At 36.8% G+C, this 15,996-nt stretch overlaps 2 protein-coding genes across 6 annotated transcripts; both read left to right on the forward strand.

Moving 5' to 3' along the window:
- Positions 1-3: 3 nt before the first annotated feature.
- On the forward strand, positions 4-3,385 carry RPL27 (ribosomal protein L27). Of its 3 annotated transcripts, none has more exons than XM_026720950.2 (5): positions 4-74; positions 648-730; positions 1,933-2,102; positions 2,286-2,396; positions 3,296-3,385. In XM_026720950.2, exons 2-5 carry the CDS (start codon positions 650-652, stop codon positions 3,342-3,344), a joined length of 411 nt encoding a protein of 136 aa, XP_026576735.1. In that variant the 5' UTR covers positions 4-74; positions 648-649; the 3' UTR covers positions 3,345-3,385. The 3 variants fall into 3 exon arrangements, with proteins under 3 accessions (XP_026576735.1, XP_026576737.1, XP_087772973.1); XM_026720952.2 differs by having other exon boundaries at positions 43-138; XM_087916847.1 differs by having other exon boundaries at positions 57-159.
- Positions 3,386-4,485: 1,100 nt separating this feature from the next.
- IFI35 (interferon induced protein 35) lies at positions 4,486-15,404 on the forward strand. Of its 3 annotated transcripts, none has more exons than XM_087916842.1 (10): positions 4,486-4,763; positions 6,225-6,252; positions 7,207-7,335; positions 7,635-7,793; positions 8,805-8,921; positions 9,435-9,588; positions 10,506-10,615; positions 12,291-12,483; positions 13,853-13,959; positions 14,835-15,404. In XM_087916842.1, exons 3-10 carry the CDS (start codon positions 7,294-7,296, stop codon positions 15,021-15,023), a joined length of 1,071 nt encoding a protein of 356 aa, XP_087772968.1. In that variant the 5' UTR covers positions 4,486-4,763; positions 6,225-6,252; positions 7,207-7,293; the 3' UTR covers positions 15,024-15,404. The 3 variants fall into 3 exon arrangements, with proteins under 3 accessions (XP_087772968.1, XP_087772970.1, XP_087772969.1); XM_087916843.1 differs by having other exon boundaries at positions 4,751-5,021; XM_087916844.1 differs by lacking the exon at positions 6,225-6,252.
- The last annotated feature ends 592 nt before the right edge of the window (positions 15,405-15,996 follow it).

Raw genomic sequence — 15,996 nt, forward strand, 5'->3', positions numbered from 1 at the left:
GGGAGGGGTGAAAGGTCGGCGGAAGTTACGTGCCTCTCCTTTTCCGGCTTCGTCCCATAGACGGAATACCTTCGGTAAGGTTGTGTAGCCGTTGTGGAACAATCCGTTGTAATCCTCTCAAACTGTTTGAAAAGTCAGGTTGGTGGGACAGGGCCTAAGGTATCAGATGTGTCTCTGATGGTTTGGGAGGTTTGAAAATAAGTAAATAACTATGGTAGGGAATTTAGTTTCTCATGGTCTGTGGTGTGCCGGCACTAGAGAAGGAAATATATTCTCTTAAGGGCTTATGTTTTTCTTCCGCGTTCATGGTTAAAATTGCCTCCGTCTGGAATAAACGTATTGTCTACTTTTAAATAAAAATAAAGCAAAAACTTCTTGTGGGACGGCATTGTCCTCGGCTCTGGGGTCTACGAGATTAACGTGACCCTGTGTTGATGATCAAACTTCCTCCTAACCATCGTTGAACACTCCTCTGATTGCTAAAGACAAAGTTGTTCAGAGCCGGGTTGTCTCACTATCAGATGAAACCATACTTAATATATGAATGATAGACAGGCTGATGGCAAGGAAATGCTCGATTTTTCAAATAATGATGTGATATGTATATGTGATTGCATTTTAAAGTTTTTCTTCACTGTTCTACTCAGAAATGGGCAAGTTTATGAAACCTGGGAAGGTCGTTCTTGTTTTGGCTGGACGCTATTCTGGACGCAAAGCTGTTATTGTTAAGGTGAGAAAGCTGGATCTCTTCACCAAGTAGTTTAGTAAAGCCTCCCCAAACTCAGCTCTGGGTGACCATAAACATATCCATGCAGTCATCTTGGCAGCAGTATGAAAGTGGTTTGCCACTGCCTTCTTCCAGAATATTTTTCTATACTCCGCTGTACAACCTTGGGATTTACTGGTGGTTTGCCATCTAAATCTCAATTGTGTCTTATCCTGCTTTGCTTTTTCCAAGATTGACTGTGTTGCCAATTTATTTTCTAGAAGTTGTGCCCAAAGTAATGGAATGCACTTGATATTATCTTAGATTTATTTATTCAATATGTCAACAATAAACCGTTTCAGAACCACTTTACATCAAATCAAAGTCACTTTGGGTAGCATAGAGTAGATCACAAAAGCTACATAACAATAATAAATATTGCAATCTAATAAAGAGTTACACACTAAGAAAGTAGTATCAGGAACAGTAACAACAAAGGTAGAAAATCAAGGGCTTTGAATATCATAATTGAGAATTCTGTTTTAAAGTGATCTTAGAAAGTGATGAGAGGTCAATAAACTTGTATTGTGTCTACTTGTGTATGGCGTGATTTAAAATTGATCTCTGATTTCAGTTGAGCTATATAAAGTCTAACAAACTTGATGCAGAGTTCATTTTTTCCACTCAATTATGGTTTTGAAAATTGGAATGATATGTGTAGGCACATTTTATGATAACAAATTCTTTAAACCCATAAAAGCGAGTAGTAAATTCTGAAGTAAATAAAGCAAAGAAAGATCTAGATAGTGATGTTCATCCATCATATTCAAAGAGGACCTTGACATCTAACAGGTTGTGGGCTGTCCATGGTGTGTCTGCAAGTCACTGGTAAGGCCTATATGGGCACAGGATGTTCTGCCACATGTGGGTTCCATTGTTGCAGCATTTGCAGCTCTGGCTTTACAGATTGCTTGCTTCATTTATGCTTTTGACTTCACATGCCTGGCAGCCTTGATGGATCAACTGAATTGCACAGTGATCAACTGAAAAAGTACAAAATGGATTTTTTTAATTGACTGGGTCCAAATAATTTCCTGTTCAGAGCAAAACAAAAATAGTACTATTTTTCCCTCCTGAATAAACTTGCAGTTTATTACCTAACAGTATCATTGTTTGACATTGTAGTAGATGCCTCTTATGACTTTTCTAATGAGTTTCTGTTACAGAACATTGATGATGGCACTTCAGACCGCCCATACAGCCATGCCTTGGTGGCAGGTATTGATCGTTACCCACGCAAAGTAACAGCCAGTATGGGCAAGAAGAAGATTGCTAAAAGGTCCAAAATCAAGTCCTTTGTTAAAGTCTACAATTACAACCACTTGATGCCAACCAGGTGAGTTGGGAGGAACAGAACGTATGTAGGGCTATATTTATATCTTTCAACCAAGAGCAATAGTTGATTCAAACTCCTTTCTCCTATGCTCTGATTTCAGCTGTGAACTTGAAATAAAAGCCAGACAAGAGGGCAAAAGTGCTTCTGGGTTTGTAACTTTGCCACCTCTTGTGTTTTGTTTAGGTACTCTGTTGATATTCCCCTGGACAAAACCATTGTCAACAAGGATGTATTTAGAGATCCTGCCCTGAAACGTAAGGCACGGCGAGAGGCCAAAGTGAAATTTGAAGAAAGGTGAATTTGGAATGATACTATATTTCCAGTTGAATTCAAACTACAGACATTAATTTTTTTAAAAAAAAATTATTGGTTTTTTAAAACAAACATAAACAAACAAAACATAAAAACATAAAGCTATCTTCCATATGTGTGCATACAGTGTGCCGGTTGGTTTACAAATTGTTTTGTGCTTCCATTTCGTAGTCTTCAATTACAGTTACATTGCATATAATCTCATATTTTCAATCAAAAATTAAATACCTTAGTATCATTATTAATCATTTGACTATACTTCTATTCATTCATGTTTTACAAGATAATCATAATTTACTTAGTTTATTTTATAACAGTTCAGACATTAATTTTTAAGGGAGGAAAAAATTATAAGAAAAAATGGATGCAGAATAATTTCATATAAGCTGTAACTGGGTTTTACCAATAGTGATGACATGACCCTGCAATCCTGGGTCAATGCAGCTGTCATAAATAACATGCTAGTGGCCAACCCCCCACATTTTGATCATTTGATTGGGTATGTTGCAATGGTCATAAGCAAATACTGGTCATGTCACTTTTCCGTGGTCATAAACAAATGGCTGTAAATCAAGGTTCCCTGTACTTTGAGTTGCCCTAATAAAGGAAATACTTTTAAGAAGGAATTTACCATATGTTAGGATGCTTAATATGGCTTATTGTATAATTTCCGTGTTTCTGACAATGTCTCTTGCTTTATATCAGTCTTCCATACTCCATACCTCTGAATATGTCAGGTCTACAAGTCCTAAAATTATCAACCATCATATTTATTATAAACATACTGATTGCTTAGCTCATTTCATATATGAAGTGATTGCTTTGGCTGATGCTTACTTAACACAGATTTACAGAACAAAAAAATGTTTTCTTTCTTTCAGATACAAGACAGGCAAGAACAAGTGGTTTTTCCAGAAGCTCAGATTCTGATTTCTTTTCAACTGAACCAATAAATGTTTTTGAAAACTCTATTTCTCTGTAATATTATTGCAAGCTTCCTCCTTCATTGATTAATTAGAATTAGATTACCAGAACTAGCCTGCAGAAATCCAGTTGACCAAAGGCAATAGAGGTTGCGTTACAGCCTTACTGCCATCTGCTGGTTGTCTGGATTTTTTTGCCCAGATCTGGTAGTATTAAACAGTCTAATGAAATACATTGTCAAGTACAATAAAGAGAACAAAAAGTGGTCTGATTCCAATACATGTTGGGACAAATTTGAACAGATCCGGCTTCTAATTATGATTAAGGGAATTCTGAAGACTTGTAACCTGATTGTCAGACTGAATAGACAAAAATAAATCTCCAGTATTGAACAGTATGCTAGGTGCTACATAAAGGAATGGGAAATACATTATAGGAAATGATAATGTGCATATGATTATTACTACAGTACACACACTCCTTCAATATTCTTCATTAGAACAAGTTGCTGGTTGGGGTAAAATGAGATACTAAAAAGGAACAAAAATTATTTAGACGGGTTTTTTTGAGTAGCACCCTGAGTAAACTTTTTAGGTAGGGGCTTTTTATTGTTTTCTTTGTGGTGGAATTAAAAAAAAATCTTGGCACCTGAAAGCTATGTTTGAGTTATGCATTAGCCTGAAATTCTGCTACTAGTTTACACATGGGTGGCAGGGGAGAAGCTGAGGGGAAATGGGGAATGAGTTTGCAACAGAAGGAAGAGCAGATAAGAGGTAAAGTAAAAATGCGAGAGTTTGTAGCTTTAATTTTTCCGTCACGTTCTTAAAAACAAAGTCTTTAATTCCAATTCCTGAATAACAGTTACTGAATAGGAAAAAACTATACATTTTGTTTTATGTACAAGATAAGAGTTAGAATTACCTCCTTTTATTTTATTGCTTTTGGTGGAAGTCCCCGACCGTCGGCTGGGCAGCAAATAAAACATTTGTATGAAATGGTATAGGATTTCCTTCCTAAGCAGGAGGGTTGGACTAGAAGACCACCAAAATCCCTTCCAATTCTGTTATTCTGTTCTAAGTGATTGGATAAACTTAACATGAAAGCACGTCTTAGCTAACCAAGTCAACATCCATTTCCTGAAATTTATGAAACGCTCCGATGTTTGGGCAGAAGTAGGGTTTTCCGGAAGGCGCATGCATATAAATTGTCCAGCCAGAAATAGAATTTGACTTAGACCTTTTTGGATTAAAGCCTACAGAGCTGAGGAACAACGACAGCTTTATGAAAGTTTTGATAAAAAGCTCGCCTCCTTTTCCTATCAGCTAGAATCTTGCCCGGCAGACGGGGCTGACGGGAAAAAGTCGAAGGTTCTTGAAATCGAAAGTGGAAGCGAACTTCGAGAAGCGAGCCCCACGGATTTTGCAGGTAAACAGTTTGGAACGGGACAAATACTAAGTTTCCTTTCTTCCCTACAAAAATCACGCTTTTTTTAAGAAAAAATGGAGAATTGTGTTCGGTGATCGCAACAGTGTTAGCCTCTCCTCCAGTTATGACAAGCCTCCCGAAAAGGGGGTGCTCTTGTACTTAGATCGGAAGAGATTGGGGAAAGAAAGATGGTGTAAGCAGTTTCGTCGGTCCTTGGTGCTGTCTGAGCTTGATTGTCTCAGGGGTGCTGTTCAAAAGGCAAGTGGACCGCCTTTATTCCCCGCCCCCCCCCGAAGACGTTTCGCTTCTCATCCAAGAAGCTTGTTCAGTTCAGTTCGCATCTTGGATGAGAAGGAAAAAACGCAGAAACATCTTCAGGACAACCAATGACCTGGATGATTGAGAATTTCCATAGACATTTTGAATTTGGTTGTTTTCTTGCCGCCATTTCATTATCCAAATTAGGTAACATCATTAGTGCTGGCATTGAAGAAATGGGTTGTCCAGCACCATCTCAAAATCCAGGATCCTAGACCCTGTTTACTATTTATCACTAGAGATTATTTGAAAATCATAAAGTATCCACTAACTAATTTACTTGTTATAAGTGTTCACTGTTTTTTTTAAAGACAATTGGAGTTGCCAAAAGTTACATTCATGTAACACTGGAAGTATCAAATATGGTTGTTTCATAATTATGGTATCTCCCCTGCCAGCAATATAATGGAAAAGGAGATTATGTACTTATTATGTATTGTTAGTTATTTTTGTTAATTTTTACTGGATCTTTGTTGTTAAGGAGATTTGGAGAGATGAGGTAATAGAAAATGGGGTGAGGTATAAAAGCAAAATATGTTTGGTTGTATTTTAAAAAACGATAACAGTTAATGTTGAATATATTTGCTAGGAATGCAGAGAGAAGATTATTTTTCTTACTGTTTTCTTATGGGGGGGATTTCTTTTCTTTTTTTTCCCCATAGCTTTTTCCTGTTTTAAGATGTATTTTTGTTCTGGATTTTTTTATTAGTTTTATCTATTTAATAAAATTGCTAATAAAACTATTGAAAAAAAAGATGTGTTTCGTTCATCCAATTATTGCATGAATCTAGTTACAGAGATTTGTAATGCATTCCCTTTAAATTCCTGGAAAGTGCAAGCCAAGTCAACTGTGGTTTAGTCAGCAATGTATAGTTAAACTCTAGTCAGCATGTCTGAACTCAAACAATACTGTAGTTTTAGACCTATTAAAACGGAAAAACTGGGGGAAAGGATGAGGGATATTGATAACCAGAAAGTCTTCCAGTGATTAAAAAATTGGGATTCTAATTTGTAAACACTATTTCTTATCATCTCTTGAAGCAGATTAAATTGTGCAAAAGTTGTATACAGTTGCAGAATGATTTGAGATTGTCTCCCATGAAATACATTGGAAATATCATCCTTCAATTTTTTTTCTTTCAGGACTATCACCACAATAGATTTAACTACAGTAAGCACTACTGAAAATCTCAGGAGCCAGTCTGTGTTTTTGTGTGTGCATATATACTGTATATGAGCAGCATCTGCTTTTCTAGGAAGAGGGCAGTGTTTATTTATCTTAAAATGATTCACACGTTATGTTTTAGCATTAGCCTATATGTCTATTTATATTGATATTCTTATCTTTTTACTATCTATCAACCTATCGTGTCTGCCTGCCTATCTTATCTATCTATGTCATCTTATCTATCTATCTATCTATCTATCTATCTATCTATCTATCTATCTATCTATCTATCTATCTATCACTGTATCTTAATTGTTCCTAGCATGGTATTCTTCTGGACAGAGAGTTCTGATATTGTTCCTGGGATTTATTGGAGCCATTCCAGCTCAGGAGTCACAGCCTTGAGTGCTCCTATCAGCTCTGGCATCGATCTGGTCATTACTTTCCAAATATGTTCTAATTCCCTCTTTAGGCCCTATTACTTCTCCAGCTTCTTATATTCATAGTTTTCCTGAAGTTGCTATCAATTGGCACCATTAACCAGTATGACTTGGTAGTGCCAAGTGGTTGATTAGTTACAGATATTTAATAAGCTTAAAACCTTAGAAGTCATTCATGTTATGGATTCTGGATTATATGGAAGTCTGCAAAAAAATCTGTAAATGATGATGTGTTTGCGAACAATTACCTTAAAACAATAATTGATTACGCTTGAAGAAAAGAATTGGGGGGTTTCTGTGTTTGTTTCCTTTATGACCATGAGAGGTGGAAAGGGCCTTCACTATAATTTATTCATAGTGGAATTGGCTTACGGAATGTTTACACTTTATGTTATTACAAATGAAGGCTTTTTCTACATCCTTTTAAATTTTCTTATGCTTCCACATGAGGGGAATGCTCCCTTCTCCTCAGCTCCCTTGCCCATTCTTTGTGGTCACCTTTATATTTCCTTTGTAGGAAGAAGGCTGTGAAGCATCTTGTGATCCACAGGAGTCCTTCATCCATTTGGCTAGTGACAGCTTTGTTGCAAGTGGATCTTGGAAGATGACAAAGGTCCAAATCATAAATAAGATTAAGAAGTGCCAGGTATTTTATTTGGAGAAGAGAATTATCTTTAGTCGTTCAAATAAAATATGTGGGTGCCCTTGGAAAACCTAATCTATACTCCTATGTATAGATCAAGTTTGAATGATTGCTAACAGTTGAGGTTCACTAGACATGCCCCATCATTAATATTCCATCATTAATTCCTGTTGTTGAACCAGGAACATACGGTATTGTTGTTCTTAATATATTCGCTTTAGCCTGCCATTTAAATTAACTTTGTCTCAGTTTAAGCATAAAAGAAAATTTCTGATTGCCCTTGATTGTCTTTTCAACTTCAGGATATATGGAAAGCTTTTGAAGGAGATTGCTTATCCTTGAAGGCAAACATAATGGCAAGTGAGCAGGACTTGATCAAATTCCAAGAAGAGTATGAGCTTCTCAGTCAAAATCTTCTCAAAGCTGAAAATGAAGCCCAGGCCCAGGAAGCCACATTCCAGGTCTGTCCATTTTAAATCCAGAATTCCTTATAATTCTTCCTGTAAATTTAGATTTTTAGCATTTAGATTTAGAAACTTTTAATGGAAGAACATGTTGACTGCATCATTATATTACTTCTGATTGCCTACAGAAATCTCCAGGAAATGACAATGAGGCCCACTACAGTAGCTCTAATTTTAAAAATAGATTCTGTGTGTTTTTAAATTGAAAGAAACATTTTGACAATACTTGAAAGAAGTTGGATGTTGTAAGCCCTACATTGTTGCCTATTTTTCATAATTTCTCTCTTCTTGCAGCCACTGGGTGAATAAATTTGAAGTGGAGACTTCTAAGACCTTGATCTTTTCATCTGTAGAATTTTTCTTAAGAACTTTGGCCCAAACTAAAATTTTCCCGTTATTGCCATTGCAAGCTATTGCTTGCAGACACTTGGGTAAAATAAAATAAGATGAAGTGTGCATATCATGTCACTTCTGGCAATTGGACATTCCAGTTGGAATATATTAGAAGTCACAATTTCTAATGTAGAAATGAAACCATGCAGCCCTGTAACAAGGAAGATGTGCCACCATCTGTTTAATAGCAGAATAAAGCTTGATCAACCTCATTTTCTGAATAACTTGTGTCAGCCTGTGTTTAATCACTCACCTGAGTTTAATCAGGGCTTGTTCAACCCAGTTTTTTAGGTTCAAAGGACTCAATAAGCCAATAAAGGACACAATTAAATTTGCAAAGTACGTTTAACTAAAATGTATTTGGTTAATTTGTACTATGAGGCAAATACAGCTACTGTTTCCTACATTCTGTTTTTCCCAGAATGTTTTTCCTGCCAGATTCCCTAACCTCAGGCCTCTTGTCATAAGATGGAGAAGGTTTCTTCTGTAGCTATCTGGAGTTGATAGACTGTAATCTGTTTTCTCAGAGAAAGTAGTAGTGCATCTTTGGACTGCCATTCAATGGTAAGGAAATGCCACTTGTTCAGATATGGTGACCTACATTCTTCTCTGCAGGAAATGCTTCAGTTGGAAAAGAAGGATTCAAACCAGCTAATGCAAGAAAAACAGGCATTGGAAAATGAATTGAATTATCTGGAGCAGCTCAGTGCAGCCCAGAAGAAAATTCTTAAGGTATCAGGACAAAATAGTTTTAAGATTTTTTTAAGAGATGGCTGTGCAAAACCATATTATTTTATTTATATTCCTATAGGCAAGCATTGGCTCAGAACTATACAAATTATTCAATACCTCAGCCAGAATTCTTTTTCAGATTTCTTCATTTGGAGGAATTCTCAAAATCACTTAGTTTTGTTTTTTTTTCCTATTAATTTTTTTTATTTATCAGATGATGCATATAAAATAAACTATTTCAAAGACAATAAAAAGAAAGACAAAAACTATAGCCAAGACAAAAGAGAAAGTAATAATAAAAATGTGCATAACATAAATAGAATCAACATTAAATATACATTGACCACCATGGTTGAACTTTGAGATACGTTACAAATACATCTGTAAATTCCACCTCTCCCCCCCCCCACACACACGCAGTGCATTTACAAATAATTATAAATTTTCTCTTCTATACTTGCTATATGTGGTATAGCGCTACTCTCTGTTCAGTGTATATAACTGCATTACCAGGCGCCAGCTGCTCTTCCTGACAGAGAAATGGTGTTTAAAGGTCATGTGGAAGAGGGAGAGATGGAGAATTTGCCGGAAATGCTGACTTTCTTGCCCCAGATCCGATACCCTGTATTTGGGGGATCAGCTCTCATCACTTTTGAGGATCCTGAAGGTAGGAACAACCACTTCAAATGTGACATTCTCATATCAGCATGATGGCCAGTAATTGTGAATCATAGTGGAAGTAAAGAATATGAACTTATTTGGAGGGAGAAAAAAATCAAAATGCTGTAAGAATAACATGATTTATATTGACTTCAAATCAGTTAAGATATTAGTTCAGGCTTACTTTTCCATGGCGGTCTTTATTTAGTCTTAAGAAGTAAAGCTCATTCCTTTAAAATTGGAGAAAAATATTAAGCAGAAGAAATGAAAGGGAACATGGATTTTAATAGTCAGCTCTCTTAATGTGATCTGTATCATTTTAACCAATGTCTTAATTGGTGACATTTCTCTATACCAAAACAAATAATAATAAGAAAAGCTCTCCTACTTGTAGAAATGACGCATTGTAGCCTTTCATTCAAGGAACTTATTTTCTATTCAGAGGAAGTGATCTTGCCTAAAATATGGAAATAATCTGTACATTTCAGTAAGAACTAAGACTGAGTTCAATTAGAGAATTTGGGAGGGAAGTTTTGATCAAGGCACTGACCCCTTTACAGGTCCTGGGCACAGCTGCTTGATCTTGCCAGTGATCCAGATATTTTCAAAAGATTTTTAAAAAAAGAATCAACAAAAGAAAGTGCAGTTAAAGCACAAATTCCAACTTCATGAACCCTCCCTTTTGTATTTTTGGCACTCCATTATATACCTTTTTAGAAATTGATTTTTTTTTCACTCCGTCATGTATTGAATTCATTGGTAAAGAACCCCAAATCCTGCCTACTCATTCAAACAATGAGATGGTCCAAAAATTCTGAATGAAAAAATTACAGTAGTTAGGGCTTGTTGAACTGACACAAGAGATGCAGATAGAAAATACTGGTTTGCTTTGAATATGTCTTTTCCCTGGCTTTTCCCCATCAGTTGCCAGGAGGATCATCCAAATAAGACAGCATTGTATTCAGCTAGATGAATGGAGCTACATGCATGTGAAGGCTGAAGCTATGACATTGTTGCTGCCCTCATTCTTAAAGGTGAGTTCTGTAGCCTTTGACTGTGGAGAAATGCATGCATTGGAGGATCTATTATAGAAAGGGACTCTAACTGCAAGTAATATTCCCTACTCATTGTCTTTTCATCCAATCTACCTAAATCTGTAATTAAAGATATCTCAATCGATCTATTTTATTGTTTCAGTCCCTTAATAGGTAAGCTGAAGAGGGAATGTTGGCATATCTAATCATATGGTGAGATGTAGGAGTTTGAAAAAAAGTAGGGTAGCAGTTCAAATTAAAATAAAGCAAAAACATTCCCCTTGCATTTTCAAACTGCAAAGTTATATACTTTCCTTATCACTTACATAACTTGTTTGAATTTTAATTTTTGGTGATATTTTCCATTAATTAGTTAAGGAAAAAGTCAAGGCACTGAGCACTAAAGTCATGGTCCAGCCACAGAAAATCCATTCTTTCCTTTTTTTTCTGTATTTGCTGTTTCACCTGAGGTTGCCCACTTGGTGATGGCTAAGAGCAGAAAGTTGAAGAAAGAGACCAAGGGACTGGTTCTGGCTGCGTAAGCTTTATAAAAAAGGAGTGAGTGAGAAGTGAGAAATACAAAGTGAGAAGATAGCAAAAGACAGTAAGTGCCACCTATGCAAAGAAGCTGAAGAAACAATGGACCGCCTGGTAAGTTGCTGCAAGAAAATTGCCCAGAATGACTACAAGCAATAGCATGACAATGGTGCGTTGGAAGATCTGCAAGAAATATCATTTGCTTGCAAGCAAAAATTGATGGGACCATAAAATAGAGAAAGTCATAGAAAATAAAGAAGCTAAATTGCTCTGGGACTTTAGAATTCAAACAGACAAGCTCTTGCCACATAATACCCCGGACTTAAGACAAAAAAGTCTGGATTGAGGACTTTGCAGTACCTGGAAGCAGCAGAATAGAAGAGAAAGAACTGGAAAAGATACAAATAGAATGACTGTGACAAAAGCAAGCAAAAATAGTACCCAATATGAGCCTTGGGTGCAATTCCAAAACAACTGAAGCATCACTTGAATACTATCAGCATTGACAAATTCATCATCAGTCAATTGTGAAATGCAGTTTTACTAGGAACAGCTTCCATCATGCCTACCCAAAGTCCTTGGGAAAAAATTGATAGGTAGACAAAAATGCTAAATCCGGCCTGAAAATCTAGCTACATGATGTTGAACATCATCAGCTTGGAACTTGATAGGTAGACAAAAATGTAAAATCCAGTCTGAACATCTGGTTGACTATGCAAATAACAACATGTTTCATGTTTAATGAATAAAGTAAATCATCATCATCATCCATGACCTGGCCATCAAAACTACACGGTTACGAGTGAAGCATGTAACAGTGATACATCAGGGCACTTGGTACCATGTCCAAGAATTTTATAAAATATATTAAGAAATTGCAGCTTCCTACAGTAACACCAGAAGAAATGCAAAAATTGTGCTACTGGGAACATCATACATCTTAAGAAAATACTTGGTTGATACCTAGAATACTGGCAGTAACCTGTATCAACTATTAACACCAGTCAGTTATATTTGTGATACATTTTTAAATGTTTAGAGTTTCATGTTTAATTAATAAAAGAGATAATAATGATAATGCTATGCTGCAGTATTGTTCAATTCTACTTTCTCAAGACTTTACCCCTTCTGATTCCAGGAGATGTCCCTGAAGCAGAGTTCCCAGCAAGTGCTGTTATCTGGGTTGTCTGCTTTCTCTTTACCCAAGGAACAGCTCTATGACAAGCTAGTCCTATTTTTCAGCAAACGGAAGAATGACGGGGGTGAGGTGGATCGTCTGGAACAGCTCCCAAACTCGGATGATGTAGTGCTGACTTTTGTAGATGATGGAGGTAGGAGAAAATGTGATAAAAGAGAAAATGTGCCTCATGTATCTTGGGGGGGGCACGAGGGTCTCCTTCCACAAGAGTCTCACGATTATATCATCTCCTGGATTTGTGATTCCATATTCGCCCTAAGGTCCTTCCATTGAAGCACACAAGGGCAGGTTGAGAATTGTAAGAGCAGCCATCCGCTCTTGGTTAGCACGTGGAACTAGAAATTTTCAAGCTTTGGAGTCTTGAGCCATCAATAGATTCCTATCATAAACCTTTTTTAAATAACCACTGGTACTATAGCCCCTGCATTATTGTCAGAGTTTGCAGCAATCCAACTAGCACACAAGTAAATACAGTAATTCAGCAGGATTTATTTATAGAAGAAACTTGTTTATTTACAATAATATAAAGTATGATGCATGTATCTAATACCCAGAACCAGAACTCAGAATCCAGAAGTCATAATTACAGAAGCAATATAAACACAGAAACAAAGATCCAAGGACAAACTAACTCTTACTCTAGTACTCTACCAATACTCTAAGCCATGCCCAGGCTCCAAGCTGTCTAGCTCACAACAGGTGCTTTTTCTTAGTCACCAAAGAGTTCCCATTGGCTCACCTGTTACCATGTCTATTCCAATTCACGAACTCTCCTACACTGCTTATAGCAATTACACATAGTCCTTGTTTAGTGATCATTGGCAGCTTGTTCATTAAGAGAAACCACCACCGTGCTTATTATCTTAGTTCAGCTTTCCTTTTCTTTACACACCTTCGTGAGTTTTAAATGCGGGAACTGGTGATAAAATTACTTTTTCCTCACCATAGTAATTTTGAATGGTCAGTAAACAAGGCAGTTGCTAAATAAGGACTATCTGTAGTTCTGCAGTTTGTACTGTTTAGTATGAGAATGACTTCCATTTTATCACTATAAATCTGATTACTTGTCTTTTATTGATTATCTTTTGCCTTGCTCACTACACTCCATCTATACCTTATTCAACGTCTCTTAACTTTAACACCTTTAAAAGTCTATTTGGTTATTTATTTTTTCTTTATAAGATAGATGAACTGGAGTATTTCTAATTTTATCAAATTGTTTTAGAATGTTATAATGTTTGGTAATGTTTCAGCATTTTTGTTGAATATCCCATAAGCGTTTGATTTTTTTTTAGCACGTTTTTCCATTTTTCTTTTTGCTTAACTTTTCCATGCAGGCATGTTTATTTTCCTTCTTAGTGGAAAGAATTGGGCACAAAACTGAAATAAACCTAGTAACATTGTGCTGTAGAACGTGCTTTGTCTTGCACCAGTACAGATAGATATGTGGGGAACAGATCTCTGTTACAGATTTCAAACACAGGCTTTTTCCTCCCTTACAGTAGCTCAACGGATTGTTGAAAAGGGACTGTTCCAGATACTGCTTGGAAAGGAGATGCATCAGGTCAAGGCTTCACATTGCTTACATGGGGAAATTGCAGATTTACAGGTGAGGGGGAAAAAATGGACAGAGACACACTGCTTTCTCCTCTCTCCTTAAGCAAACTTTGCTCCCCATCCAAAGACTACAGCCAATGGGAATGGCTGTTTTCCAAAAGTAATGGGTGGGGCAGAAGGAAATTTCATTTCATTTACATTAACTTTAATTCAAAATATCATTTACATGATTCTTTGCCAGTGATATTTAATCTTTTTTTTTTCTCTCCCATTATAAAAATTAAAACTTGGCATTAAGTGTTCGGAGATTTCTGGGAGCCATATCACAAGATTTTGGGGCTTGAGTGTCTTTGGATCAAAAGCTACAAGAAAGCAAGTGCGGCTTCACACTCTGCTCTTTTATGCATGCAGTTCTTGACACAGAGACAGACACTATTCTCAGAGAGGCTCTGCCCTAAACAATAGCCAACTCTGGCCCTAATTTGAGAGAGATCTTCCTTCTCAATGCCAAAATTCTGATACATTATAGCACCAATAATTCCATAGAAAAATGGTGTATATAAAGGAGAGAAAAAAGTTTTCCTTTAGCTCAGCTTAAAATTATTTTCAAAAGTTGAGCAAAAGTGATTCCATAGCACCCACACATTCAATTATTAATGCAAATGTGGTGGGTACCTCTGTATCTTGGTGCCAGTTGAAGAGTTAAAAGACATGTCATCCATTTAAAATTACTGTAGAATGGGCCTGTCATACATATAAATTGGATATTCAACCCTCTCATGTCAAAAGCCCCAATTTAAAGGATCCGATCTGTAAACCAGGATCTTCTTGAATCTTGTTTTTTGTTTTAACAACTTGTTCTTGGCTTTATGTTTATTTTCAACTGTGGCATTTGTTCACCGGTCTCCAATTTTTTCTCCATCTCAGCTCCATCCTTCCGTCTGCGCTCGTACCGTCCTGCTGACAGAAATTCCAGATGTCTTAGGGAGGGAACTGATGTGTGAAGCCCTGGAGATCCATTTCCAGAAACAAAGCAAGGGTGGAGGAGAGGTGGAATCTGCTGTGTACATTCCAGCTGGACATTATGCAATAGCTATTTTTGAGGAGGAGGACTGATTCTGAATGCCAAAGCTAGAACAAATGACATTTCATTTGTGATACAACTGAAAAGAAGCACAAGAAACATACTAATATTTCAGGGAAAAGGGGATGAAGCTTTTTGATTGCTTGAATTGGGGGTTAATGGGATGAGGTAAAAACTGAGGAACTGGATCATTAGTGGGGAGGAATTCATCCATTTTGTGGTTTACATAATAAATGGAAAGATCTTCTGCCACAATTTTATCTATTTTTCATGATTTGGTCTGTGTTGTTGTTTGTTGTTTCAGTAATTTCACTGCATGGCAATGAGGTACCTGCTAAATTGTATTTTTCTGCAGAGCATGTTCAATACAAAACATATTCAGAAAATAAAAAGTAAGGCATGCTGTTCACAAAGAATTTGTGTAATTTTTATGCAAAGGGAGCATGGTTCTAAGTAAAATAATCCAGTGGTTCATTGAAACATATATAGCTGTATTTCAGATATATGAAACCAGTACAAGGACCTAAGTATCAACTAAATTCCATGGCCAAAATTGGCTCTTTGCAATTCAACACTATATATCAGAGGTCTCCAAGCTGGCTGGAGAATTCTGGGAGTTGAAGCCCACTGTCTTCCAGTATTTGAGGGGCTGCCAACTCTTTATTCTGTGCACTTCTATGCACTGTTACTTCCTGCACCTTGATTAAGAGGACGATTTGGGTGAAGCCCAGTGTTTCATTCTGGGAGACAAAAGGCTTTTTTGCTGCCTTGAATGCTTTTTCTGCCATCCCTATTGGCCCACAAGAAGCTTAATGCAGAGCAAGTGATATTGGAAACCAGTAAGAATGCTTCTCAACTTGGCAGCTAGCCAGGGAATTCTGGGAATTGAAGTCCAACATCTGGAAAGTTACTAAGGTTGAGAAGCTTCAAAGTTTCTCTAACCTTGTGCTTTGCTCTGGGTCTACAACTCCCAGATTGCCCAGGTGCCAAATTCAAGGAATTACA

This window comes from Pseudonaja textilis, chromosome Z (assembly GCF_049901715.1).
Source record: "Pseudonaja textilis isolate UNSWEBS1 chromosome Z, rPseTex1.2, whole genome shotgun sequence".
Classification (NCBI taxonomy): Eukaryota; Metazoa; Chordata; class Lepidosauria; order Squamata; family Elapidae; genus Pseudonaja; species Pseudonaja textilis.